Genomic DNA, 26455 nt, shown 5'->3' with positions numbered 1-26455 from the left:
ACTCCTGGCCAAGGCTTAATTAAAGAGGCCATTGCACAATACTCGCTGCGGAACCGGCTGCTCCAGCACGACAGGCTGCTGCCCTTGGAGCTGCTTGTCACCACTTCTGCAGAAGGTTACCACCAGCTCAGGGGAAGCGTCAGGGCAGCAGGTCAGAGCTCCCCGCACCTCCCTCGGTGCAAGGATGGAGCACTTGCCATCAGCTCTGTAGCACGGGGCAGGAGAAACTGCAGCCTGCCGAGTTGTTGAAATAAAATAGCAAGAAACACAACTTGAGGTACAGCAACCAAAGAGCATTCTTTTTAATATCAAGGGAAAAAAAAATAATTTCTGTGCTGGGTGAGTCAAGCCTTTATTGCTAAACCAGCTTAAATTAAAGCAGGTGGCAAACTGGTATATTCTGTAACCAATGAAAGCACGAAAATCAGTTTCACAAATTATTTCTTAGCATTCCAGTTGTAGCAAGCAGGAGATTCAGAAAAGCTTATTTTAATTAAAAACTTTATTTTTCATTACAATTCACAGTTTGTACATGGCAAGACGAACCCTCGCCATGTGGACATTCAGAACACTGTGCTGGGGAGACAAAGGTCTTTGTTATAAGAGCATTGCTCGGTGCTGTGTCGTGGAACTTCCTTAGTTTTAAAAGCGTACTCTCTGTAAATGTTAATTGACTGATATTTACACTGAATTGACTGAATTTACATATTAACTTATATTTATTAGAAAACAAGCTAAGCATCCAAAAAACATTAACATTCATATCTTGCATGTTATCTAATGGTCAGAGATGCTGTAAGATTTGCCACTTGAATCATGCCCAATCAGCAAAGTCCCATTCTTTTTTTAATTTACACAGAGCCTAAATTATTCTTTAAGGCCTGTTCTATTCATTTTATGTACAGCCAGCTTACAATAGACTAACATAAGAAAAAAAATGCAAAATTATCCATTCCACCCTGCATTTCTTCTGAATCTCATGTACACCTATAAGCAAAACAGAAGATACAAAATTAATGTGTTTTCTTAAAACCAACAAAGAAAACCCATAGTCTGGTTTAGATCTGCTTCTCGTCAGCCTATCCTGTCTGAACAATCATCGGTATTCAGATTGTGCTATTTATCAGCTCTTCTTCATGCCTGCACTTATATTCAGAGCCATCTCTATTTGAAATGTAGAAAGTCACAGTGATACCAGTTGCAACTGCATTCCCACGTTAGTCACAGCTCCGGCGCAGGCAGCCACCGTACAGTGTGACATTCAGGAAAGCGCTCCAGCAGGATTCCTGGGTAAAATATCATATGGCCTCTGGTGTGACTTGACCTAAAGAGGAAGTTAAGAATCCTTTTCATAGAGCAAATATCTGGCAGAAGGTTTAGGCTTATTAAAAAAAAAAAATCGCTGTATTTTTCTGCATTGTTCTCTGGACGTGGTTATTAGAATACAGCAATTAAAAGCCTCTCCTGCCTCTCCTCAACATAGTAATTTTTGTTTGCTCTTGTCATCTACCAAATAATTTAGTGATAGATAAGCTGCAGATTTTTTGGTACATCTGACACAGAGAAAAAGACAACTGCTGAACACTGCTTGAAAAAATAAGACCCGAACAGAGTCTGCAAATTCTACAAGTCAGTGTGAACGAGTATCAGCTGGACCTGAGAAAAACAAAATGCTTCTGGGGGAAATGTTTGCAACTTTTGAAACCGCAGTGCCTTTAAATTTAGAGCTAAGAACATCATTTGACGATTGTTGAGTTTTGGCATTCATTCATGCTGGTTGGTATCTTCATGACAGACACCTTTAAAACACCATCGTTTCAAGAAGAATGAAAGCTCAAACGAAATACACTTCTCATGCAAAAAAAACCCAAAACCCCAAAACAACCAACCAAACAAAAAAACCATACAGGAACTGTAGAGGTTCTGGTTCTTCAAAAGATAAGGCACTGACAAAAATTTCTTAGGTAAAAGGCTGCATAAGAATTTCTTGCCATTTACAAATGTGTTGTAGTCCAGAAATGGTCCATTCCTAGGCTCAGTAAGGTAGACCCTGAAATTTTAAGGACTGATCCCTCAAAGCTACATTGTTACCATAAACGAGTGTGATTCATTCTTGAGGCCGTATGGCACATTAGGAGAAGTGAAAAACAGTCTGGGCAGATAAAGGCAGAAGACATTGCTTGTTCCAGCATCTTTCGATAACAGAAGTGCCATTCATCTTTGTGTCTTTGAAGAGATGCGATGGTAACTCTGGACTGTAGTTTCTGTGGAGCTCATGCACACATATGAAATGCTATTAGCATCGATCATCGACAGGGCGGAGGAAAAAAAGGTAAATGGCTAGTCTAAGCCAAGAGCTTCTCAAAGACCGGGATCCAAAGTCATGGCTACTTAATGTTTTCAATAACAGCTATCTCTTCTGCTGCACAGTGTGGTGTCAAACCATTCATGTAAATGCTGTCCGTCTTTGTTAGAGCTGGCAAGATGTCCTTCTCACTGGTGAGATGGTTGACTGATAGGGTCCTCTTGCAGGGAGTCAGGTCTTGATTGTGGCTGACGGCAAGCTCTGCAGAGAGCTTCCTTTTGATAGAGGTAGCCCGCTGGAACTTGTCATAGATCTCCACGCTCAGGCGCCTTCGAGTTTCTTTGAACTCTGCAGTCACGTTGGCTGTCCACTCTGCAGCATGGGCTCTGAATTCCCCTACCTGTGGCAAAAATAAAGAAAAAAAAAAAAAAAGGAAGCATTATGGGGCTGAGGACTTCAGACACTGTTTAGGCTCAAGAGCCCAATGAGACTTTGGGCTATCAAAGAGCTGCTGCTGCCGCACAGATTTCTCCTACCGCAGGCTCACTCTTTTATTGGTAGCAACTAAACAAGAAGAAATGTTGCACTAGTAAGAGTTAACAATGATTCTGAAAACACAATAAACATCTTTTCTGCTAAATTTTCTTTAATTATAGGCAGTCAACAATAGAGCCCTGACAGCTGCACAGTACCCAGCTGGTCAGGGGATGCTGAAATCCCAGCAATCCAGGCTGTGCTATGTATTGTTACTAGGGTGCAGGGTTATTTATGAGCACTTTTACCATCTCTGGAAAGATCCCTGGGAGACTTGGCAAAGAACTTTCTAAATTTAGACAGAAAAGCTTTTTTTAAAGGAAAACGTCAGCTGCTTGTATTGTCTCTTTTTTGTGCTTGCCCAAACGTGGCACTAATACAGCAGCAGTTTCAGTCATGTCAGCAACGTGTCTGCTTACCACCCAGACCGCACCAAAATGATACACTAAAAAGCAGCATGAAGACAATTGCAGAGTGGGACTCCGGGAGCTGTTACGGATCACACCCAAAGGAAACGCAGCACACGGCTGCTGTGCAATTACCGTACAGCTGGAGGGGGTATTTCCCCTGCTATGTCCAGATCTCTGGTCAGGTTGGCTGCAAGGTGCTCATTTGTACCATTGCCACCATTTCGTGAATATGTGTGTGTGTGTGTGTGTGTGTATATATATATATATATATGTATCTCCCCTACTACATGCTCAGTTCCTGTGCTCTAACTCTATACGTGCTTATACTGACAGCCTTTATGGCAAAGGCTGATCCACTTCACTAAAAACTACCATCATTTTTACACCTTAAGATTTCTTTTCACCATTTCAGCGTTTCAGAAATAGGAAAGCTGGAGCACCCCATGAGCATAAGCTCTGAGAGTACAGCTGAGGAGGGGGAGGAAAGCAGCTGCTGGCACAGAATCCCAAATTATCCTTATTTTTCCTCAGATACAGCATGAGGTAGACTGAATAGTTCACTCATATAATAGTCTGAGCTGAACTATGGCCTTGTAATTTATACGCTATTTATAGTTTTGCTCTTGTATTTCAAACAGACCACTGTTACAATATCAAATAAGTTATATAGGTAATTAGAGGAGGCACCTTTTGAGGAGATTATCTCATTATAACTGCAAAGGAAACAGATTGTTACTCTTTAAACCTCTGTTTTGTAGGCAGTTTAATAGTTGGAAAGTATAGCACAGGGAAGATAAGACTGCTGATAAATATAACTCCAAAGCAAGGCATTTCAGAAGAATTAACCCACTTAAATAAATTAGTCTAATTGGTACTGCTCAGTGCAGAATTTCAATCATTGCCAAGCAAGCTTGGACTCTGTGAGCACAGAAATAAAAAAAAAAAATTAATGCAGAGAAATATGGGGGATAAGCCATCAGAGAAAAGTGGCCACGGGCTTATTCACGCTTTGCAGTGCAGTGGAAAACAGGAATATAACGAAGGTAAAAAATAATCAGCTCACCCAGGAGTGACAGGGTTTCAGGAAAACTTTCCCCCTCCAGAAACAAAACAAAAAGATCTCTTTACCCAGGGGTCATTTTATTACATTTGTCTCAGCTTCAGTGAATTACACAGATGACTAATGTGGACCCATTATGTGTATTTTCTAAAACAAGGATTATTATCTGTAATACACAGAGGACTTGCCCAGCTGAATGATTATTAGTATTTAAATTGTGCAATTAGGATCAGACACACTGCACTTCAGATCTGAAAATAATGAAATCTGTAATGCTGAAACATTTCACTTGCTACAATATTTTTAGTACAAGATTTGTAGTAAACAAGTAATAAAAATGATAAGCAGTATCAGTGCACACCCTGGGGCAGCTTTGTCCTTCTCCAAAGCTTTCCTAAAGGCAGGCTGCTCAGGTTCTGGAGCATGCTTCTGTCCAGGGCAACAAAGAGCCACTATACGGGCTCCTATTTTACCCTACACATTTGTACCCCTCACCGGCTGCGTAAGCATTCACCAGACCAGTTATTTTGCTCAGGCACACATCTCTGGCATTGCATATGGTCACCTTCAAGGGATGTTACTAGACTGGTAGCTTTAAAATTGCGTCTTGGCAGCTACAAGCATCTTGAACTGTCTCCCCGTGTGCTTTTTAACCTTCCCTTCACTAGTAGTTTCAGTTCCCACTTCCCTCATGCTTTCCCAGCAAAGAAAAACCAGCTGGCCACGCTTCTGATGAAAACAAGTTCATGTGACCCCAAGGACAGGCTCACAATTCCCTCACCAGCCCACCTCACCGCATGTTGGTGATGGACCTGTCTTGCACAGGGCAAGCTGCTGTATTTTAACTCTTGTGCATGTAAGTTATTCAGGAGAATTTTAAAATTGTAGTTGTTAGGATATCCGATCATTAAATTCTAATTAGATTTCTTTTGAGAAGCAAGTTTATGCAGCCAGCTGAAGAACATCATTAAATGTGCCTTTGGAGATGGGCTCATGTTCCAATTAAGGATGATGTGGAACATGAACGTGGTGGACTCAATTCTATCTTCCCATAGACCAGAGCTATGATGCTGCTTGGCACAATTTCAGTTTTATAGGAAAATCATCAAAAAAAAAATGAAAAATGCAGTGCTATTGCTAAGCAGAATTGAAATGCATTAGTAGTAAAACAGAGATAATTGGCACAGCATGAGAAACTAGAGGTTCAGTGCTGTGTGTGCCCCAAATTATTGCTTTCAGCCCCTAGCTTTTGTGTGAACTGAAATGCACTCAAAAATATTATCTCTTCAGAATAAAACTCTTAATTCCGTAGCACTTATGGACTCAAGCACAAAAGGTTATAGGAGAAGAAGTGTGCAGTTTTTAACTGCCAGTGTACATAAGCAACTTGCTCTTGTAATTTAATCCCTCCTTTATCCATAGGGACATTTCTGTATGTGTTCAGGTTCTTCGTGTCCTTAGGATATGACATTTTATCATACAGCTTTACAGTTCCTCTTCATCTAGGGGCCGACCGCCACAAAACGTCTTATGCAAAGTGATGGAAATGCCAGTTGCCTATGCTGCTCAAAAAAACCCCCAAACTTAACATATCTACCCACCGTAACAATTGTTTACTTTTTTCTCCAATTCACTTGCCTCATTACAGCACACAGGTCTGTAGACTCTGCAGCTGGCATAGTTGGGGGCAATGTGACACGAGGAAGAGGCTTCTTAGTCACAGTAATTATTGACAACTAAGTACTTCACATAAGGCCGAATGACACAAAATATTTCAAAAGTAGTAGGAAAAACGTCACAGTGATAGCACCTGACTCAGCCATACGATAAGCAGCACTAACCTGGTGATGCTGCTCACTCCTAACCTTCAGGGAATAGTAAAGGGGACACAGGTCCTACCCCAGCTTCAGGACTGACTTCCTCCACATCAAAATCCAAATTAGACTGCAAGGTGATAGACATAATTCACAAGAAGTATCAACTCTAACTTATTAACATTGTACTTTGAACATCAACAGCTAGTAACTTTATTGTGTATTTATGAAGAAATACTCAACTGCCTTATGAGGCCAGGGAAGAGAGGTCTCAATACCATATTTCTTGCAAATTTGTCAATGGTATACACAACTAAGTATTCCAGACAGCCCACGTCGCCACAAAAAACCAGATACTTTTCTACCAAATAAACAGCCAATTCCTTGCCCAGCACAGGCTGCCAGGCCTCCAGCTACCACTGCAGACGGGCCTGGATATCCCACACATTCTGCATCGTATCTGACAGCCCCACGGGCATGGCTCAAATACCAGGGGTCATCTCTAGTAGCATCTCTAAATGTCTATGTTAAGGTGTCTCTGTCTACCTGTGGTGGAAGTGTCACAATTACTTTATTGGGATATAACGAGGAATAGCCTCTGAACAATTTTGAAGTGTGTCTTTGAAGTGATTCCTGTCCAAGTCACTTTTGATTTATTGGGGGTTTGTCTGTTTTTAACTATACATTAAAAAAAAAAATACTGCTTGAACTTCCTGAATGACCAAACAGTTCCCAGGCTGTGCACATACATTATCACCAATATCATTTAAAGACAGACATACTGAATTTGACAGAGCTAGGAAAAAACATGGACATCGAGCAACCATTCCTTCACCTATTCCTGCCAAAACCCATCTAAATGAATAATGCCCTAAAACTGGCTCTCAGCCAATATCACTGACAAGACCAAAACTGTCTATTCATTTTCATCACCACGTTTTAGTTTTCTCACTGTCTAGCTGAGCTCCGCACTTGAATAGAGGCCAACAGCATAACCCAGAATGTATGTCCAAAGGGATGCTACTGCTAGAAGAAAAAAGAAAAAAAGTGAAGACACTGAAGCACCTGCTTCATTCTTCAGTACATTTACTCTAACTCCTTATACTTGTCAGGAGTTTGGGGATCTTTCTGGACACTCCGCTCACAACAGATAACCAAATAATTATACGAAGAAAACTGCCCACCACGCAGGAAGACCACTCATCCTATTAAGTGTGGTCTGGACTGCACACGCCATGTAGCCATAACCTTTGCATGGAGTAATCTGTACTTTGAATTAAGCCACATCTGTGGTCTAACAGAAAAAACACCAAGCCTAATTAAGCATGTCCTTTAAATAGACCAAAATGAATACACGCTTGTCTAACTTAACTTCGCCTTAGTTTTGCTCCTGTCGGGGAGAATCTTGAAAAATCTCAAGATTACAGTATGACCAGTTAATCTACTTCTACTGACAGAGTGGGAAGAAAGATATCCTGCTTAGATGGAACTCAGATATGACATGAAAGTTACGATATGCTTGGGAAGAGCTAAACCACTAAGTACCAAGTAGGAAAAAAATTTTCGTTTTCTTGCATAGCATATATAATGGTAATTTTTTTTTTTTTAAATAATGTGTGTAGCTTTTTATTTCATAGCTGTACTATATGTTGTTTCCCTTGGCATACAGGGCTCATACATTTTACAATGGCCATGTTACTGCAAGCCAAAAAAAATGAATTAAAAAGCAAGTAGATAAGCTGGAGATATCAATTAGACTGCATTTTAGGGGAAAAAGTGGCCCTCCTTACAGATATTCTTAACGGTCTAGATGTTCCTCAGTATATAAATTCTAACATTTATCCCTAATGCATTCTCCAAAGTTTCACAGCTTCATTTTTCCTTTCCAAAGCACTTTTTCTGTTACTTAAAAATAACACATCCAATTAACCTCTCCATGATACGCTACTCAGAGATAAAACTAGAAAGAGCATGTACATGTCACATTATCCAGGCAGCAGAGTACATAACATTTTGTCTCAGCTTTCAAGAAATTCATCCAGCATTTGCAGAAATTGTTCTCAAAGTCCCACTTAAATGAAATAAAAAAAAAAAAAAAGTAGGTACAGAGAGGGTTGATGGGTTTAACAATGCATTTGCTGGGTGGGTTGATTCCCTGCGTGGGTAGGAGGGTTTGTCTATCTGCCATCTCACTTTCCTGCAGTTCTGGGCAAGCACACACCACTTCTTCCCACCTGAGCTACTGCTGTCCGCAAATTTATGTTGACTACATCAGTTGTCTATAGGCTAGAGAAGACTGGAGTGCAGAAGTGAAAAAGACAAGTTTCACAGACATTTTTATTGAAGCCTGTGCATTTCCTGTATGCTAAGGGAATCTCATTTATAGTCCAACTAAATAAATTCCTGTCACAATTATCTGGTTTTTAATATTTCTGTAATTTTAGCATTAAGTATCCAAACTCCGTTGTGCTGTAATCTGTGGACAGGTATTTAGAGAAGACTGTGTTCTACTTGTGTTTAAAAGGTAAGCAGTAACAAAATGCAACACAGAAATACCACAGGCACTGATGAGATACCCATGCTGAGCTTTCCCAGGTGTTTGACTACTATTTCTAGTCCTCCATTCTGTCAGGACCTCAGCTCTGTAGCAGAGAGCTCTTCTACACCAGGTCTTTAAGGTCTTTAAGCTACCAGACTTTAATTTCAAAGTGAATGGCACAAATGAACCAGTACGTGATCTTTTTTGTTCCCCTGACTGCTATATATGTACCTCTTTCAGGCAAATATTAGAGGGGAAAAGATTCTATCTTGTGAAATTGCCATCTTCTGCAGTAACATTTAAATTACACAGACAGTTGTTGTATTTTTGTAGCCATGGTGGTCAGAAATGTTTTGGGAACAATGCTCTCCCACTGGAAATTGGATTATTCAGTCCTGTAATAAGTAATGTTTGTGAGTTCATTCTGGTGAGCAATGACTGTTTGGTTTCACCCACATAACTTCCATGAGCACATCTGATGCCTTGGATGAAATAAACCACATTCTCCAACGGGAATGCAGAGAGCCCATGAATTTTGATTATTTTTTTGTGGAAGAACATCTATGGTGGCAGCTGTGGGAATATGTTTTGTGGAGAAGTGACAGATGGCAGATGCAGAAATGGCCCTTTTGCTCTATCATGGTCTGATTCAACAAGATAAAAACAGGTAGCCTACAAAATAAAATAAAAAAAAATCATGTCTACAAAACCAGAACCAGATATACTAACAGTCACCATGCTTATTTTGTTTTACCTCTTTTTTCCCAGAAATATGAACACTCCTATGTTAGGTACCCCCTCAGAACTGCTATTGAATATTGCCCATCAGACACCAGTTTGCATAGAGCTGCATATGTCTGTGTGTCTCAATGCTGTACACAAGTTATTGGCCTGATTATCCCAGTCCCTAATGTTCTGCCTTATTAATAAACTTCCAAAGATAAAAAAAGATGCTGACATTTTCCTATCAAAATCAGCTGTTCTATTTAGTGGCTTCATCTACCTCAGAGAGCCATCCAACCCCTCTTTCCACCTGATGAGAGGGAATGACATCCACCTGAATTAACCACAAGAAACTATTTAGGTTTACATCTAGCTCTACCAGCTGAGCCTAAGGTGATTCAGGAGAACAGCATGTATTCTCTGTCTGCACGATACAGCCAATGACTTTGCTGCGGCCAGAAATAGCAAACGTTTTAAGAATCATACGAGAAGCGTAATGAAACCCGAGCCACAGGCAGTTGAAAGACTGTTTCAACTTTCTCCCACAGGAAAGAGACAACAACTGTTTCATAAACTCATTTGACTTTTTTTAGCTTATAAAGATATGCTAAAGAAAACAAAAAAGGACTTTTAATTTTGACCTGGTACTGAGTAAGGAATGGCTATTGTAACCACATGGTCAAGTTCCAGTAAAAACTATTTATTTCTTAACTTTCTATGTCAATATCTGGAGCGATTTTTGTGTGAAATATTAAAGCTCCGCTTCGGTTGTTCAACGCTAGTATTACAACTGCACTCATCCTTTGTAAAGGGAAGGATTCCATGTAGTTTCTTCAGCCCTTTTTATCCATGACTGCAAAGCAGTTTTCCTCACGGCCAACACAACTTCTTGAAGATGCAAGGTTATTCTGCTGAACTGGCTTTGTCTGGGGGCTCGTCCACAAGACTGCTACCAAATGCATACACACTCTGCATTACTAACACATTTTGCTGTCTTTTCCTAACAATATCCAAGCACTAAGATTAGCTTAAAGTTTTCAGGAATGTTAATCATGAAGATGTGGGCTGAAGAGATTCCAGATTAAATGTCGCTCTGTTAAATCACAGGTATATTTGTCACAGTAACCTGTAGGATCAATTACATCTCGCCTCCAAAAAAATCAAGATTTCCTAATGAAAACCATGATAATGTACTTTCGGGGAATCCTCACGGGTAATTAACTCCAAGAAATGCCACTGCTATAACTGAGCTCTCTTTAATCAATTTATCTTATTATGAAGTCACTTGCTCCAGTCTTATTTTTGCAAATTCAATAGCTCTCACCATCACTACCTGGGAAGGCATTTCCATCTCCCCTGAACCGTCCAGTCAACACGGCGAGGCAAGGGGGAGCGCTGTGGGAGAGCAGGACCAGGCGTAGGGGCTGGCAGGCGAGGTGCCGACAGTGCCCCCCGACCTTGGCAGGCACAGCGTGCCGTGCTGCTCCATGGACGTGCGTTTCGGCAGCATGCCTCTTGTAACCAGCGCCACACCAGCATCCATCGCTTCGGGACCTGGTACTTAATATGCAATAACAAAACAGCCGTGTCTCTCTCTGGCTTTCATTTGCCCGGCTAAGAGGCATGATATAAATATAAACAACGTAAATATATACCACACCAAAATGATAGTGGTGTAGATGTTACCTTTGCGTGCACTGAATCTGAAGTTAAGCAGGCATCACATGTCCAAAGTTATGAAGTAAGACATCTCAAAAAAAGTGTCAAAAACCATCAGCAGACCAGTTTTCTGGGACTCGCAGAACAACATGTTCTTTCATATTCATTATTACACATAATACTACAGTGTACTTGTAAAAGAGTGATCGATACAGAAACTCAGTATTACAGGCTGTTGCTAGGGCAGGACAAGAACACCACCAGGATGATTTATAATCTCTTGAGAAGGGGAGAGATAAAATTGCATTCAAATCCAGGTCAGCCATTTCTACCTTCTCCTTATGCCAATAGCACTCTTTATACATCTGAGACTCGGAGAGGTTATGGAGGAACTAGACTCCCATCTTTCATTTTTGAGGGGTTTTTTTTTTGTCCTGTCACTAGTCAAATTTGACTGGAGATCTATGGCTGTATTTAGTGTAGAAACATTTTATGTTTTTCCCCATCTCACAGAAATTATTAGAAACAATCACCTTTTTGAATGTGGCTATCCTTTCTCAAATATACTTTTCTGAACATCTTGGATGGACTGGAAAAACTTAATGCTAGGCAGACTTCTCTTCAGACGGCTCTTCTGCCATTTTTGTAGCTCTCTGCATTCTTTCTGAAGTTTAGACCACAGATCTAGGGACTGTTTTCTGGTATATACCTTTTAATAACATCTGCAGCAGTAACGCCACTTGCTTGCGCATCCTAGAATTGTCACTCCTATTAATCATTGCCTTGCAAAATGACTTCACATGCAATTGCTTTGCCATCATGACTGTCTTCCACACGTATTTCTGATTAAGTGCTTTCCAGGAACAGACTTCCATCAAGTCAGTCTGACCTACCCATTGACCTGGGTAGCCCACCAGGCTGAAGAGTTATTATCATCACCTTCATTTTTAAGTGAGCAGATTTTGTTTCTTAAAACAGCGACAGTCAGGTTAAGAGCTCACCACCACTGAAAGAACTTCTCCGTCCTCCTCCTTGGTCGCACAGCCTCCCTGAACAGCCTCTGAGGCCTATCTGTTTGCCTGGTATGGCAGTTCAACTCACTAAACCCTTGCAAAACTGTTTCTTACTTGGGTCCACTCATTTTTTCATCTTTTCATGGTTACAGCCTTCATTTAGGGTCCCTCCTTGGGGAATCTAAGAGATGGGTTCAAGTTCTCTTTAGGCTGGGACCCTTACGCTGGGTGAGCACCCTTAGCCTGAAGCTAGGAAAAATGAAAAGAAACCAAATATTATAGGGAGTGTGATAATCTCCATGGCATCATCATGACAAGGCTAATTCTGTTTTGACAGGCATGAGTGACAGCTCTGCCACTGATGCCAAAAAGATTAAACTGAATGATGATTCAGATGAGTCAAATTTGTTTATAAACATCAAAGACAACAATTGCCTCTTGAATTTCCACAAGAAGTGAATGTGCTATTTCTCATGAAATTTTAGGCTTGGTCTTGAAGTTTGATCCATATTGTTAAATTCAAAAGACAGACACCCAGCATGAAAAAGCACTTGTCCAAACTAGGCCAATGTTTAACATGAGTCAGTCACCTGGACTCTTGATATACAGCGAGGAGAATGGGCTCTTCCAGGATGCAATTCATCTCATATGGTAGATGCCTTAAAAAATTCACATGGATCATGCTAGAAACACTCATTTCCTTCCACTGACTATAACGGGAATGTAGATGGCTAGGTCAGATGTTGGTATCTACACTGGAGAGGAATCCCATCTTCATTGAATTGAAAGGAGTCTGGACTAGAGCTTAACAAAGAGAATATCATGAGGCCAAGGGACATAAGCATTTAATTTAAAAAAAAAAAAAAAAAGAATCTGAAATTTACAGCCCAAATGGCTAAGATTTTTGGTTCGGTAGGCATTTTTGCTGGAAACACTGAAATTCAGAAGCTGCTGCATACTGAAGTAAAAGAAAAATATGACAAAGGAGAAATTCCTGCTGAAATTTCACCTTTCAAAGCGACTAAAATGAGAAGACTTTAAAAGTGCTCTGAGTAATCAGAGTACAGAGAATAATGAAGAGGAGGGAGTTTAAGGCAAGGTAGTACAGCTGAAACTGAACTTCAGAGACAGATCGCCTACTTAAGACTACAGCACACAGCATGTTCCAGTGACTTTCTGACACTTCATCTATCTTACTGTACGAACTGCTTCCAGCAGCAAATCTATCCTTCTAAAACTCCCACTTCTGTCTCTACTTGTCTTTCACGTCCCTCCCCATTTGATGCCTTCAAAACTCTCAGGAGTTTTTCAGGAAACAAAAGCCACCTGAGCAACTGACAGACATTCTGGTTATCTGGATTTTAATATCAAAATACAGTATTATTGTGGATCAGCGCATAGCTGATCAGATTGGTTTTTGTCTCAGTTCAACTTGCACATGGCAAACGGTCCTGGTAGTATCCTGAAAAAAAAAATAGGTGTTTTGTTTTGTTGAAACAGTGAAATGCATTACTGCCACAAAGTCTTATGTAAACTGCTTTTAAGAACAATGCAACTGCATTAAGAAAAATGTGAACAGGACTACAGATATTAGGTAATAATTCATTATCAGCATGCTCACTTCCTGGAATGTGAAGGTTTCCTTTCACAATATACACCCTAAATATGCTATGATAAACTATTTTTTTTTTTTTACTTTAGACTACAGGAAAAGGCAAAAAGGTGCTGCCTATCAAAAGAGATATCAAATACCTTGGCTGATATACGGTTTTGGTTGTTGAGGGGAAGTAAAGAGAGGGGTTTTTCAACACTTGCAACCCCTCTGTCTTCATCCTGGACTCTGGTACAACTCACTAGACTTGGCTTGCTTGGTCTTAGACTCCTGAAACCAACACAACTGATCACTACTGAATGACCTGCTCACTCCCTAAAACATGGTAGGCTACTACTATTTTTTTCATGAAAGGTACAAATCCCACACAAAATCTTGTTTACTTGTAGGAGTTGATACCCATAGTGAGTAAGTTTCATGAAGGAAGATTGAAACAGTTTAATATATTTCCTAGGAATTATAAGACACTGACAGTTTTCAGGGTGCATTAATTATGGTCCTAAAGATTTTATCATAGCCTCTGTCTCCCAGTGGATTTCAGTATATAACATTGTTTCTAATTTTGAAGGCTACCTTTAGGTATAATGAGCTATTTCCCCAAGGACTGACCAAACGTTTCCTTAAAAGACAGTTAAAAAACCATACTGAGTAGAAATGAATGCAATGGAAAATCCTAGTTCGATTTGAACTCCACATAGTTTCCTCTGCTATAATCAGCATCCACAGAAGCTAGAACAGACCACTGTAAATTTAGCTCTAACTGATAAAACAGACAAGAAAATCAGAGTCTCCTCTGGCTTCTGCTGGCATAGAGGAGACGTGATGACTACATTTCCACTAAATTCCCTCAGCTTCTTCACTCAAATTTTCCTAGGCAGATAGTAAGAATGAGCTAAGAGCAGCAGTCTTTATCATAAAAAGCTACCTGTAAAGTGAATGTTCGTACAATGCAATGCTTCTGTTCAAACACAGCAAATCTTACAACAAAATGCAATATATTTATAACTTTCTTCCTACAAATTATCATTACGATAGAATACAGAAATAATTTTTCATATTTTCTAACTAGCGCACAACTTGTACTATGCCATAATTCAGTTCTCAAATTGGTTTATGTCATTTTTAAAACTGTAGCATTTTTAAACTGCTAAAACATTTTCTTTCTGTTATGAATTCTCAGACATGCCTGAGCAATGGCTTAAGAAGTTGGGGGGGAGATTTCTGAACATCAGAGATATGATTAATTGAACAAATGGTATCAATTATGTTATGTCTGTCTTTAGTCTAACCTAACACATGAAACACTCGTATACAGCAAAATCCTGAATACCTGCATCAGCCAAAAGAATTTGGATCTATCTGCAGAATGAGGTTTCCCTTTCTGTAGACAAAATGAATCTGCTTGTTTAGGCTACAAAGGTGAGAAAGAATGGAAAGATGAAATAGGACATACATTCCTGGTGCCTGAGAAAAGAAAGTTTGGCATAGCACTGTGCTGCATAACCTGGCAAATGGAGTTTTACTTGATAAAACTAGGAACGTATTTAATATGTTAAAGGAATCCATGAGTTTGTTCTATTCACGTTTCTTTAAATCTTTTCCAAAGTTAGTCTATATTGAAATAGCTTCAGTATAAAGGAAAAATAAGACATCATAAAATTCAAACATTCTTAATATATTATCATCATTATAATAATATTGATAATGAGTCGCTGTAAACAAGATTAGACCCTCAGGGTGCTACGTACAAGTATAGTCAAGATAGCATCTCATCCAGAGACCTTACTGGAAGGGTATGAGAAGAGCGAGATTAGAGACCAGATGAATTCTAGGAAGTAGTGTGAAGAACTAAACTGTCACCAGTGTCTGAGGAAATGCAACAAAACCAAGCCTGAACAAGGTATTTTTGCATAGTCCCAAGTCATAGTGCCTCAGCCGTATCGCTTTTTTTCCAAGAATCCAGAAACGAGGAACCCAGGGAAACTAAATGCCTTTTAGGAAATGCCCCAAGTTGAGAACAGTTCGACACTAGGGGAGCGCACAGGGGAAACACCACGCGTGCTTGCGAGCTCTTACTACTTCCATGTGCAGAGGGAAAAATGGGCTAGACCGACCTAATTCCAAAGTTCAAAATAACAAAAAAAAATCCCATGCAAGTTAATGGCATTTGAAATGATCTATTGGTTTCCCTGCAGCCAGTGTAAATCATGCAGGTTGGGTGTTAAAGACACCCTCAGTGCTTTTCCAGAAAACAAAATGGTGATCCTGCAAACTGTTGAACTTGCAAATGGGAACACTTGTGCGATACCCGCTGCTCCGTATCTGTGAAGGACACTAGTAAAGCTCATTGTGTGAGGAAAGTTATAAATATCCCTTCAAATTTACAGCACAGGAGAAAAAGATGATACTCTTCAAAAGAAACTGATCAAATAAACGTTGTCCTCTGCTTCAGAGTTAGGTGTTCATGAAACGCTTGGTGACAGCGTACTTACAGCAGAGCCGCCACAATGACGTCTCTAACTACAAGGAGCTATGAGCATCGCAAGGGCAACAAAGAGGGCTGCCCACCCCACGTGCCTCACAAGGTGGGCTTAATCCTGCCCAAGTGCCCAGCTCCCATCCTCCTGCCGGCTGTCACCATCACGGCTGCCCTCTAGTCAGAAAGCGGCAGGGACCCCGAGGGTCTGGAGGGAGTGAAGGTATCCAGGGGTACGCTGCCCCTTACAGCGAGGGCTTTGGGAAACCAAGGATTGCCCGGATTACATCCAGGCGTCGATGCCATGCCCTACAGCCAGGAAAACAATTCAAAACAATCTCAGTAGTAGGCTACTGCGCGGTAACCAGCATATTCACTCCATCAAAAAAAAAAATTAGAGCTTTTAATGTTTGAGTAACACAAATGAACTGATGTGCGCAGAGGAACTGAAGTTAAATTAGAGGGAAATAATACGTTGCTTAAAACAAAATGAATTTATTTCTCAAACTTCTAGTAAAACTTGAAGCGTGCTAGCTGCCAAAGGAAGTTTTATTTATCCTCTGACATTTTCAAAACGAGGACATTTTCTTAAATGATAAAATTTTAGGTAAAATATTGCAGCATCATTGGAATGATAAATACACATTGACAAATAAAAATATATCGGAACTGAAAGCAATGCATCTGACTACAAATAACTAGATATTACGGTAAAATACAACCAGGCATATTCAAATAATTAATTTCAATACCTTGCATGATATGAAACATTTATTCTCCTACCACTATAAAATTATCAAAGGTATTCGAATATAACTACTATAAGGACTACATTCTACTGTCTAGAATAATCCCTTTAGATAAGTTTTTCCTGTAAGTCAGGTGCAGATGTACATATACACTTATTTTAATAATACATTTAATCTAATTTTATATGCAGCCATGTAAAAATCACTGCATATTTGACCAGACTGCTACAAAGTTTGCTGCGGTTTGAGCCACAGCGTATACTTCATACATAAACAGCTTTGACCCATGCCCTAAGAGCAAAAGCAGCTATAAGCTCACCTGGCTTCTAATCAAAGCTTTTAAAAAGTAGTATTTCTTCCCCTTTCAAAGTGTTCTTACCTCTTCCTTTGTCTTTTTTGATATGACTCTTAGCCAGTCTCCAATCATGCTGAGGACAGCTGCAAAGTAAGCAAGCCCAACAAGGATCCAGAACCACACCACGGGCTTATAAAAATCTAGGTACTCAATATCTGATCCCCCTGAAAAAACAACACAGTTAAAATTAAAACAGACTTAACTATTAACTGCAAAACTGTTTTTAAATTAATATTTTTCCTAAAAAAAAAAGTTATGTTTCTTACAACTTCTTCTATTTTCTGACCCATGCAAAAATGCACAGCAAAACATTTTGTTGAATTTGAATAAACAGTGATCTAAACTCATCCACTCTTGAAAACACAATTTCGAGTATGCAGATGGTAGAGGGTGATTGCTAATCATTAATAATTAAAAATTAACACAAACAAATCAGTTTCTGATTTATCATTATTTAAGGTAGAGGTCATTGAGGATAGCTTGAATGAAAGGACTTCCCACCTGTTCCAAATAACAATGCTGTACCAAATTTTAAGTATTGCTCTGGAATACATAACATGTTCATATCCTGAGAAACCTGGTTTTGCAAGAACTTTGAAACACATCTCAATACTTACATGAATCCTTGAGCCCTAGTAAAGGAGAATAGCACCTGCATTAACAAACATTATCATCTCCATTTTGCAGAGGAGGAAATCAGGGTGCAGGGATGTGAGCTGAACTGATCGTACTCAAAAAAAGGTGGATAAAATAGATGTTAGCTGAAGGCAGCTTTTCTGAATCTGTAAGCACCAGTCGCTTCATTCCTTCCAGGGTTAAAGTAAAAAGGATAAATTTCAGAGCTGTCTGTAATAGAGCTTTCAGGTACAATACAGCTATAGAGAACAGATGCCTTATTTCCACACAAAAACAAAAGTTATGTTCATCCAGAGCTCTTGACAACACAAAATAACCCACATTTCACATCTCGCAGTACAATAAAACAGAAGCCTTAAACTTGCAATTCAGCTGTGTTACGACAAATAAAAATCAGGCTCCTAGTTTGGGTTGCTGCAAATAGAAGTTTGATGTGAGTATCTACCCACAATTGAAGAGACCCTACAGTAAAACCTTTTCAGGCATCTTAAAGTACTCTGTACAGGTACATAATGTGTTGCTTCATGTACCTGTATAATGAAGCAGTCAAAGGAAAATTGGCCCCAAAATATCAAGCACCTTGTTATAGAACAAGATTAGCTCTCATGAAGAGTAATGTTTTTTTTCCTAACTGTAATTATCTAATCATCACAGAGATTACATGCAAATAAAAGAATTTTACTGATGATTATCTTTGTATGGAAGCCCTCATAGACAGAAATTTTGTTATTCTCATGCCAATAAGCATTTTCATCAATAAAATTCATTGAGTTGTAGTGGTTTACTCAACTATCCAAGAGATGAATCCATATTGCAAAAATGGATATGCTTTGACACCTGCACAGTCACAAGTAAGGTAGAAGACAGGGTTCTGTCTGGAACAGAAGACAGCCAACCAAAGGGTTGAGTTTGTCACAGCCCAAGACAAACCAGATATCAGAAATGAAGCAATTTGTTAACATCATCCAGCTCACATCAATCCAGTGAAACGGGATTTTAGGGATTATTTGCCCAAAATTTATTGTCATTCAAAGGAATGGTTGATTACCACCATGCCTTTGCTCTGTCAGCAACTAGTAATGAACCATGCTCATTGGTTCACCTTCTTCTCCAGCTGTTCATACAATGCACAAGAAAGTATCATAAAGCATCCACTTAGCTGCTTTCTAGGTTTTGGTGTGTTAAGTTTATAAACTGAAACAGGACCCTAACTCTGCCAGTCTTCAGGGAGCAATTCCTTTGCAAGTTATACCTAATTTGTTTACAGCAAGGTTAATTAGCAGGGCAGGAGTCAGGACACATGCATAGTCAATCAAGAGTTTTCCTTACTGTCTGGCCAGGAGATGGCTCCATCTAGCCATGCCCAAAGGAGTTCAGCTTTCCTAAAGTTAGGAGTTCAGCTTTCCTAAAGTTAGAAAGGGACAGTCAACCACCCTCTAGGAAAAGGCTTAACAGCTCAAATCTTTATTGGCTGTTGAGTTTCTGAATTTCCAGGCCTCCTTGGGTGAAGTCTCAATTTAATGGAATACCAGGGAGAGAGAGACATACCTAAGGATGTTTGTCCTGAGAGAACTACTCTCCTGAGATGCTTAAACCTCAGAGTGCTACAATGCAGTTACCTGGGAAAGTCATCAAATACAATTTCACTGGTAGGAAAATATGATCAGAAGTCAACTGTACTGAATTTAAGTAAATGAAATTCATTTACTACTGATTTACAATTCACATAAATGGGTATGAGTACGCATAGATAAATATATTTGTACTGAAGTATACAAGATAATTCATCTAATGATTTTACTAGTAACATTGTAAAAAGCATACCAACATGATATATTTGCATGGATTTTTTCATAGCATAACTTCATAGCATAAACTTAATAATGCTATCATCTTTCTTTTGCAAAGCAGATCATTTTATTTAGCGCCTTAAGAAGCAAAATGCTGAGAAGGCAGAAGCTGAATTTTGTTGTTTGCTTGGCAAAACCAATTTTGTGGCCCAAGGGACAAACTTTTTTCCAACTTTGTTTGGCCTCTACCTGAAATAGGTTACAACCACAATAAAGAAGAAATATCTCCTCAACTGGAGTGTACTTACTCTTTAACTAGAAATCTCACTGCCATAATCTTTTACCAAGAGCAGCCATAGTACATTGCCAAGATGTTTGGTGGTAAAGATTTGATCTGAAGTCCATTAAAGTCTGTGAGAAATCAAGAGTTTTTCCATCCATCTTCATCACAGACTACTGTATTGCTGCTGCCACCATTCTTACATCTGCCCAACAACTTTTAAATCATTTGGGATTTTCAACACTTTGGAAGGCGTAGGTTGTTTTATGGCCCAAACACATATTCCTTACTGAGGTGAAAATCTCTGTGTTTCAGTGAAGGATGGCATTAGAGAAGGTTTCAGGGATGCATTAGGCCAGATTCTGGTTCTCAGGTAAGGGATCAGGCTTTCAAACATATGTATTTTTTATTTAATTACATAAACCAAGTACATTTCAAGTAAATAATTTTATTTATTGTTGCTGCTCTTTCCCCCATTCTTTTTACAGCTAACTGACTCAAAATAGAAACATGCAATCATTTCTGTAAAGTTATCTGGTTTTGTTTCCATTTTTGCTTCAAAAGTAGAAGCAGAGCATAGAAAGTTCTATTGGCGTTGAGTATCTTAATTTCATACCAGCACGGATTTCTGGGTTATTCAACAACTGGCCCTTCAAACCAGGAAATGTCTTTTTTTTTTTTTTTTTATCAGCAGCACAAATTATTCTGGGTATAGAAATGTGATTAAATCCAAACACAGCTTTAATTGCAGTACAATGAGTAGCTGTCCATCATCCCTACTGTGACAGACCTGATCAAGAGGCTTATCCAGAAACATCATTTGTCCCACTCCAAAGAAATATGGAGGTTCAGCCCTGCAGCTTGAAAGGAATTACCTCCGAGGACTGCAAAAAGGGACGGAGAAAGGCTAGGTGATGTGGAGACGTGGAAAAGCAGCGTGCTTGGGACAAGATAACATCGCGCTGTCTGTGAGAGAGAACGTAAGTAGGCTATACGAGTTACTTGATGCCGCTCAGTGGAAAATGGAAATCTACTTCAGAATACAAAGCACAGCTATAAAACACTCCTTACACGCTGTCCTATACAGAAATCAAGCAAGACACGGCATGCTGACTTAAGCTTAAAGCAGGCTGCATGGTTCACACCAGACAGCCCCTCTTATGGACGTGAAGTCCTGAGGATGGCAAAGAGCACTTCCAAATGCCAAGAAAAGGCACAACGCCTGCAGGAGAGCACGCAGCTCTCTTACGGGATGCTCGACATGCACCTCTCGCTCGGCATGACGGCAATTTCTTTCTGTAGAGGTCTTTCTGCTGCGTAAGTAATATCACATAAGTGAGAGCAGATCATCTTGGCTGCTCTGACACCAGGTGAAGCGTTCCAGCTCAGTGACATTAAAGGAGACTGAAATATCTCAGTACTTCACAGGCTGGGTCTCAGGCCAAGCAATACAGTGCAGACCCAGATATCTGTATTACAGTGGCAACACACCAAATTTAATTGCAGACCAAAACAGTAAAGCAGCAATAAGCTAAAAAAAAATAAAAAAAAATCAGAGCTCAAACAAGGAAAAAACCCAACAAAACCCAAACAAAGAAACCAAGAGAGTTAGACTACATTTTTAAAGTGAGACATGCAAAACTCCGATCTGTTGAATGGGACTGATCGCAGTGTAACCTTATATCATCATTATGCCACGCTGTGAAACAGACTACTGATGTGCTATTTATATTTCTGACCTCTACTTAATTCAGTCAAGTTTTGGGCATCTCATCTAATTTAGATTTGAAACCTTTTAGATTAACTCCCTTAGAAATATTTCACTATACCTTCCAATCTGCACTGCAGTTGAAGGATTTATCTGCACATATGAACACTGTCATGTTAGACATGTATATACACACATGTACCTCAGTGCTAACTTCAGTACCCAATAATATCTTTCATTATACTAAAAAAATGATGCATTTGGCATTAAAAGATCTTTTTCTTATCTCTTTCACAGAATATTCGTAATATTGGCTGGATTTTCTTCTTTCATGTTAAAGTCTATGGTTTCTCTTGAAAACATGAAAGGGGATGTTTGACTATGCCCTAATTTTCATAAGACAGCGCAGGCTGTAGTACAGTTTCTTTTTTTTGTGAAAAGCTACAATGATAAACTTGCTTCAGTTATAAAAAAATACTTATTTCCCTACAAAAATAAAAAGAAATTCAACCCCTCCAAAAACTAGAAAAACCAAACCATTTCATAAGACAGAGCAACATTAAGTTTGTTTTTTGGAACACCGTTCATATATTTTCTTGAACATGCACTACTCCTCGCATGCACCTTGAGCGATCAGTCTTATGTTTGCCTTAAGGCTTCTCTTGCTGGTGGAAATTGCAGCTGAAATTTCCATAGGCTCCAAACAGCAACCTAGATTCTGAGTGCAAATGGGACGTTTTGCCATCGTAGTTTCTGGGAACAAAGTACTTGGTCTCCAGTACAAGTGAGAAGAAACTTGTAGAAAAATTCTGGAGAACTCTACAAGAATTTCTAATATGACAATCTGCACTACAGCCTTTAACAGCATTACGTTCCTGAATCCCAAGTTCTTCTGGTGGCACCTTCTTGGCACAGCTATTCAGGAACACTCTCTCCTTCACCTACTAAGAGGTCTTCAGGGTTTCTCTTCAGCTCTTACCTGCGGCTGTGCCAGAAAGCAGCGAGTTCCATGTTAGCAAAAAATGACAGATATTGTAAGAAATGTTTCTTTTAACCCCTATACACCTGTTATCACAACCATGACATCTGTATGTAGGGCTTGCAAACTTATGGGTTTTTTCTTCTGGGATGACAGTTCCCAGGAAAAAAAGAAATTACCAGAATATTTGGAACTTTTCAAATATTTAGGAATTTTGCATTTTTGAGGGAGCTTTATGAGCCAAAACTGACACATAATCATGAAATATCCAGTGGCCCTCCAATATGCTACAAGAATTGCCAATTTTATTTGTATTGCTAAAAGACTTCATTTCACTATAATTGCAAATTAGAGTATCACTGCTCACCATTCTGCTTTAGATCGGACTGTAATTCTGAATGGAAGAAGGTGATTTTCAGTCTCAGTATTATTTAAGAAACATGCCTTTCTGGCCAGGAAAAAAAAAAATCAGAAAAAAGAAATTAATGCCAGCGTGAGCTTTTTTTCCAAATGCATTGCCATCTAGGCACTAAGCGGACTGAAGTGTCATTCTGCCTGCTGCATGCCTCACCATGACAAATCAGAACGGAGAACACCACGTTCTGGAGCCACAATTTCAGATGCAGTACTCATTCATTCTATCATGACAATCTCCCCTACATCCTTGTACAACATTACATGCCTTAACTCCACATGCTTGTTTTGCCCCTGTTTATGCGACTCAGCTTTCCTAAACTTCAAGGAGAGAGTGTTTTACATGAAGCCTATCACAAAAATATCAATGGCCCTTAGTGTCTGCGTGGTCATTATGACTCACCTAAAAGAAAAACATGCAAACCAGAAAAATCATAAAGACAACTTACTAATTCATTAGCATGCAAAAGATTCTACATACTTCCTCAAAATTAATAGAGAAGCCTAGCCCTTAAGACAAATTTTATCAGCTCTATTGAGAAGCTGCAATGTCAGTTGTCTTCAAATAGCTCGGGTTTTATGCACACTGAAGACTGTAAGCTTCCACAATGCAAACCACAGTCAATTAATACCTTACCTATTTTTCAGAATTTGTATTTAACTAGACAATTATGTACTGGAATGACAAGAAAACAAATGGATCTTTCTGAAAAATCCTACAAGTCATCTGCCATAAACTGAGTATTTTAGTCCACACAGAGATGATCATATCGTCAACTGAAAAATATTTTATCTGTGACGAAATATAGTTCAATGGCAATGTTAACCTCCCAGTTATGATGGAGATAGTCATCTAACCCTGTTCTCCTGAGCATCCTCTCTGGAAGTACAATTCTCACGCAGTGAAACTTTAAGTCAATAACATGTTACAGTACAAATGCAAGTGTTGTGGATGTTACTCTAAAAGAAAATAGAAAACATTCATGACATTTTTACATCATGCATTTACAGTGGAACTTTAAAATAAAAAAAAAAATATATATGAAGTGAACCATAAAAGACCATAAGCTATAGAACAATGTAATTCAAGGACATTCTGTAGAAAGGGAAAGTGTTTCCTGGTAAAATTAAAAAACAGACATGATGTAGGAACAAATGATGATATCAAGTGGTCTACAAATAGAAAAATTCATGGAAATTTATAATGAGAGCAATGATGAATGTACTCGGTGTTCTAGTTAGAGCCAAGTGGGCCATTTCACATAATGCTTTACAGTAAATATAACCAGGCCATTATATACTATTCTTTTTATTCCCTGACATACATGTATCCCTCAAGAATGAAAGTCTAAAACACCCAGACTCTTGGCTTGGAAACAGCATATTTTACTTAGTTCTAGTTAAAATCTGACCAGAATCACAAATTTCTGAAGACAAAATGGAAATAAAAACAATATGGGAAAGGAAAAGGGAAAGGGAGAAATCAGTGAGACACATTCAAAAGAAATATAGAAACATCACAAAAAACTACGTAAAAGTCCTAATAAATTTCATTCGCCATTTTACAGCCCAGTTCCATATAAGAATCTTTGGCAACTTCTCACTCGGCCTTCATTTTTTAAGCAGCTTGCATAACTTAGTGCCTTCAACACTAACTAAACTTCCCCCATTTTACCCAAATCATTTATGAATATGCCAAATAGTTTAGACACTTCAGATGTCTCTGTGAGACTTCACCAACCTCAAGAAACCCCACCGCCTTTGGCAGTGACAAGACCAGTCACATCCCTGCCATCAAAGCAAACTTAGGCAGGCCTGCAAGTCACTTGGAGGAGCTACCCAACCTGAGACCCTTACATTGGTGCACCTGGACTCCTGCAACAGCCGTGGCTACAGATGGGACACAGGAGGAGCCCATGCCATGTGGATGTCTACTAGAAAGGCTTCCCTCCAGCAGGGTAGCTCACTGACAGCGGCCCAGCTCTGCTGTCCTTCTCGAGTGCCTTTCTCAGCTACCTCTGCCTTAGAGTTCAGAGATGGGAGAGAGGCACCTCATGAAAGAGAAAGATGATGGTGCTGCATCAGGAGAAGCGTAAGATCAGGCAAATTTTGGACTCAGCAGAAAGCTCTGAATTTCTAATCCTCACCTCAACACATCACTGACTCAGACCAACACACTTCAACACAGACAACATATGCTTACTCAATCTTATTCTGAGAAGCGGCCTAACACCTCTAACACCTTGTCAAGATAAAATCTGATGCAGAGAACTGGACCAAGTATTTTTTAGCTCAGTTGGAAAAAGTTATTTGCAACCAATCCAATCCAAGTTAATAGAACCATAAAAGTTGGACACGTTATCTATGGGTTGTGCTAAACCTTCTCCTTACATTATAAAACACACACAAAGGCATACATAGCAAACAAAAGAAAGCGCAGAAGCAGGATCCAATAGTAACAGAGACATCTCAATGGCAGAAACGGAGCTCTGGAACAACACTTTGAAAGGAAGAGATGCACACAAAACCTATGTCATATAACTTCACAATGTGAGACATTTTAAGTGATTCCACCTGAAAAAATATTCAGCAGACTAAAATACTGTATTAATTCTTGAAATTCACTCAATCTGTAAGAACAAAAAAATCTACGTAAAAATTAAGTAAAACATCTTTTAACAGTGCAGGAGAAAAAAAATGAAGTATGCAGAGACAGAGACCATGCATTTTGTTGTCCCACCTCCTCTCTCTAGCCTGCCACATGGTCCAGGATGGGGGCTGGCCCCCTCACATGCAGAGACACAAGAATGATAAGGGGTAAAATTGGGAGAGGCACCACAACAGAGATGTGTCTGTCCCAAAACAATACAAAATGCAGAACATACATCACTGTGCAAAATATTTTAAGATTAGGAGTTACGAGAAAGTCTTACCTGCAACATAGTCACCAAATCCAATGGTAGTTAAAGTGATAACCACAAAGTAAATAGCATCTAGCGTGCTCCAGCCTTCTATGTGCTTGAATATAACTGCAGGAAGAGCAACAAACAGCACGCAGCCAAACAGTATGAATATTATTGTTGAAATTATGCGAATCTTTGTCTGACTCACATTCCATTTCTGGAAAGGGAAGGGGAAAGAGAGGAAACCCATCATTAATAGAACTGCACCACCATACATAAACACCTATCACCCACAGTGAGCGCTACGTTGCTCAAGAGGACAGCGCGTTATAATTCTCAAACACACAGGAAATCAAAGCAGGGGTTTATTTTGAAAGGGTTTTCAGAGCAAACATGACTACCCTAGGAAACATTTGCTAGCAGGAAATACAGAGGAGTGCTGGACTCTTCATTGCAGTCAGGTTTGTGATCTGGGCGAGTGGCATGTGTAGAATTC

The 26455-nt window shown here is 39.4% G+C and overlaps 1 protein-coding gene across 2 annotated transcripts in view; it reads right to left on the bottom strand.

The window, feature by feature from the left end:
• Positions 1-396: 396 nt before the first annotated feature.
• KCNK2 (potassium two pore domain channel subfamily K member 2) overlaps positions 397-26455 on the bottom strand; it is a 111717-nt gene continuing 85658 nt past the window's right edge. For both annotated transcript variants that reach the window (XM_054822546.1, XM_054822547.1), the window contains 3 exons: positions 25990-26176; positions 17274-17413; positions 397-2705 (listed from right to left, as the gene is read on the bottom strand). In XM_054822546.1, coding sequence (XP_054678521.1) covers positions 2388-2705; positions 17274-17413; positions 25990-26176 — 645 coding nt within the window. In that variant the 3' untranslated portion in view covers positions 397-2387. The remainder of the gene's footprint in view (positions 2706-17273; positions 17414-25989; positions 26177-26455) is intronic.

Source organism: Grus americana, chromosome 3 (genome assembly GCF_028858705.1).
Source record: "Grus americana isolate bGruAme1 chromosome 3, bGruAme1.mat, whole genome shotgun sequence".
NCBI classification, from domain to species: domain Eukaryota; kingdom Metazoa; phylum Chordata; class Aves; order Gruiformes; family Gruidae; genus Grus; species Grus americana.
Note: the sequence above shows the minus strand (reverse complement) of the source record. Positions and strands in the feature narration are given on the sequence as shown.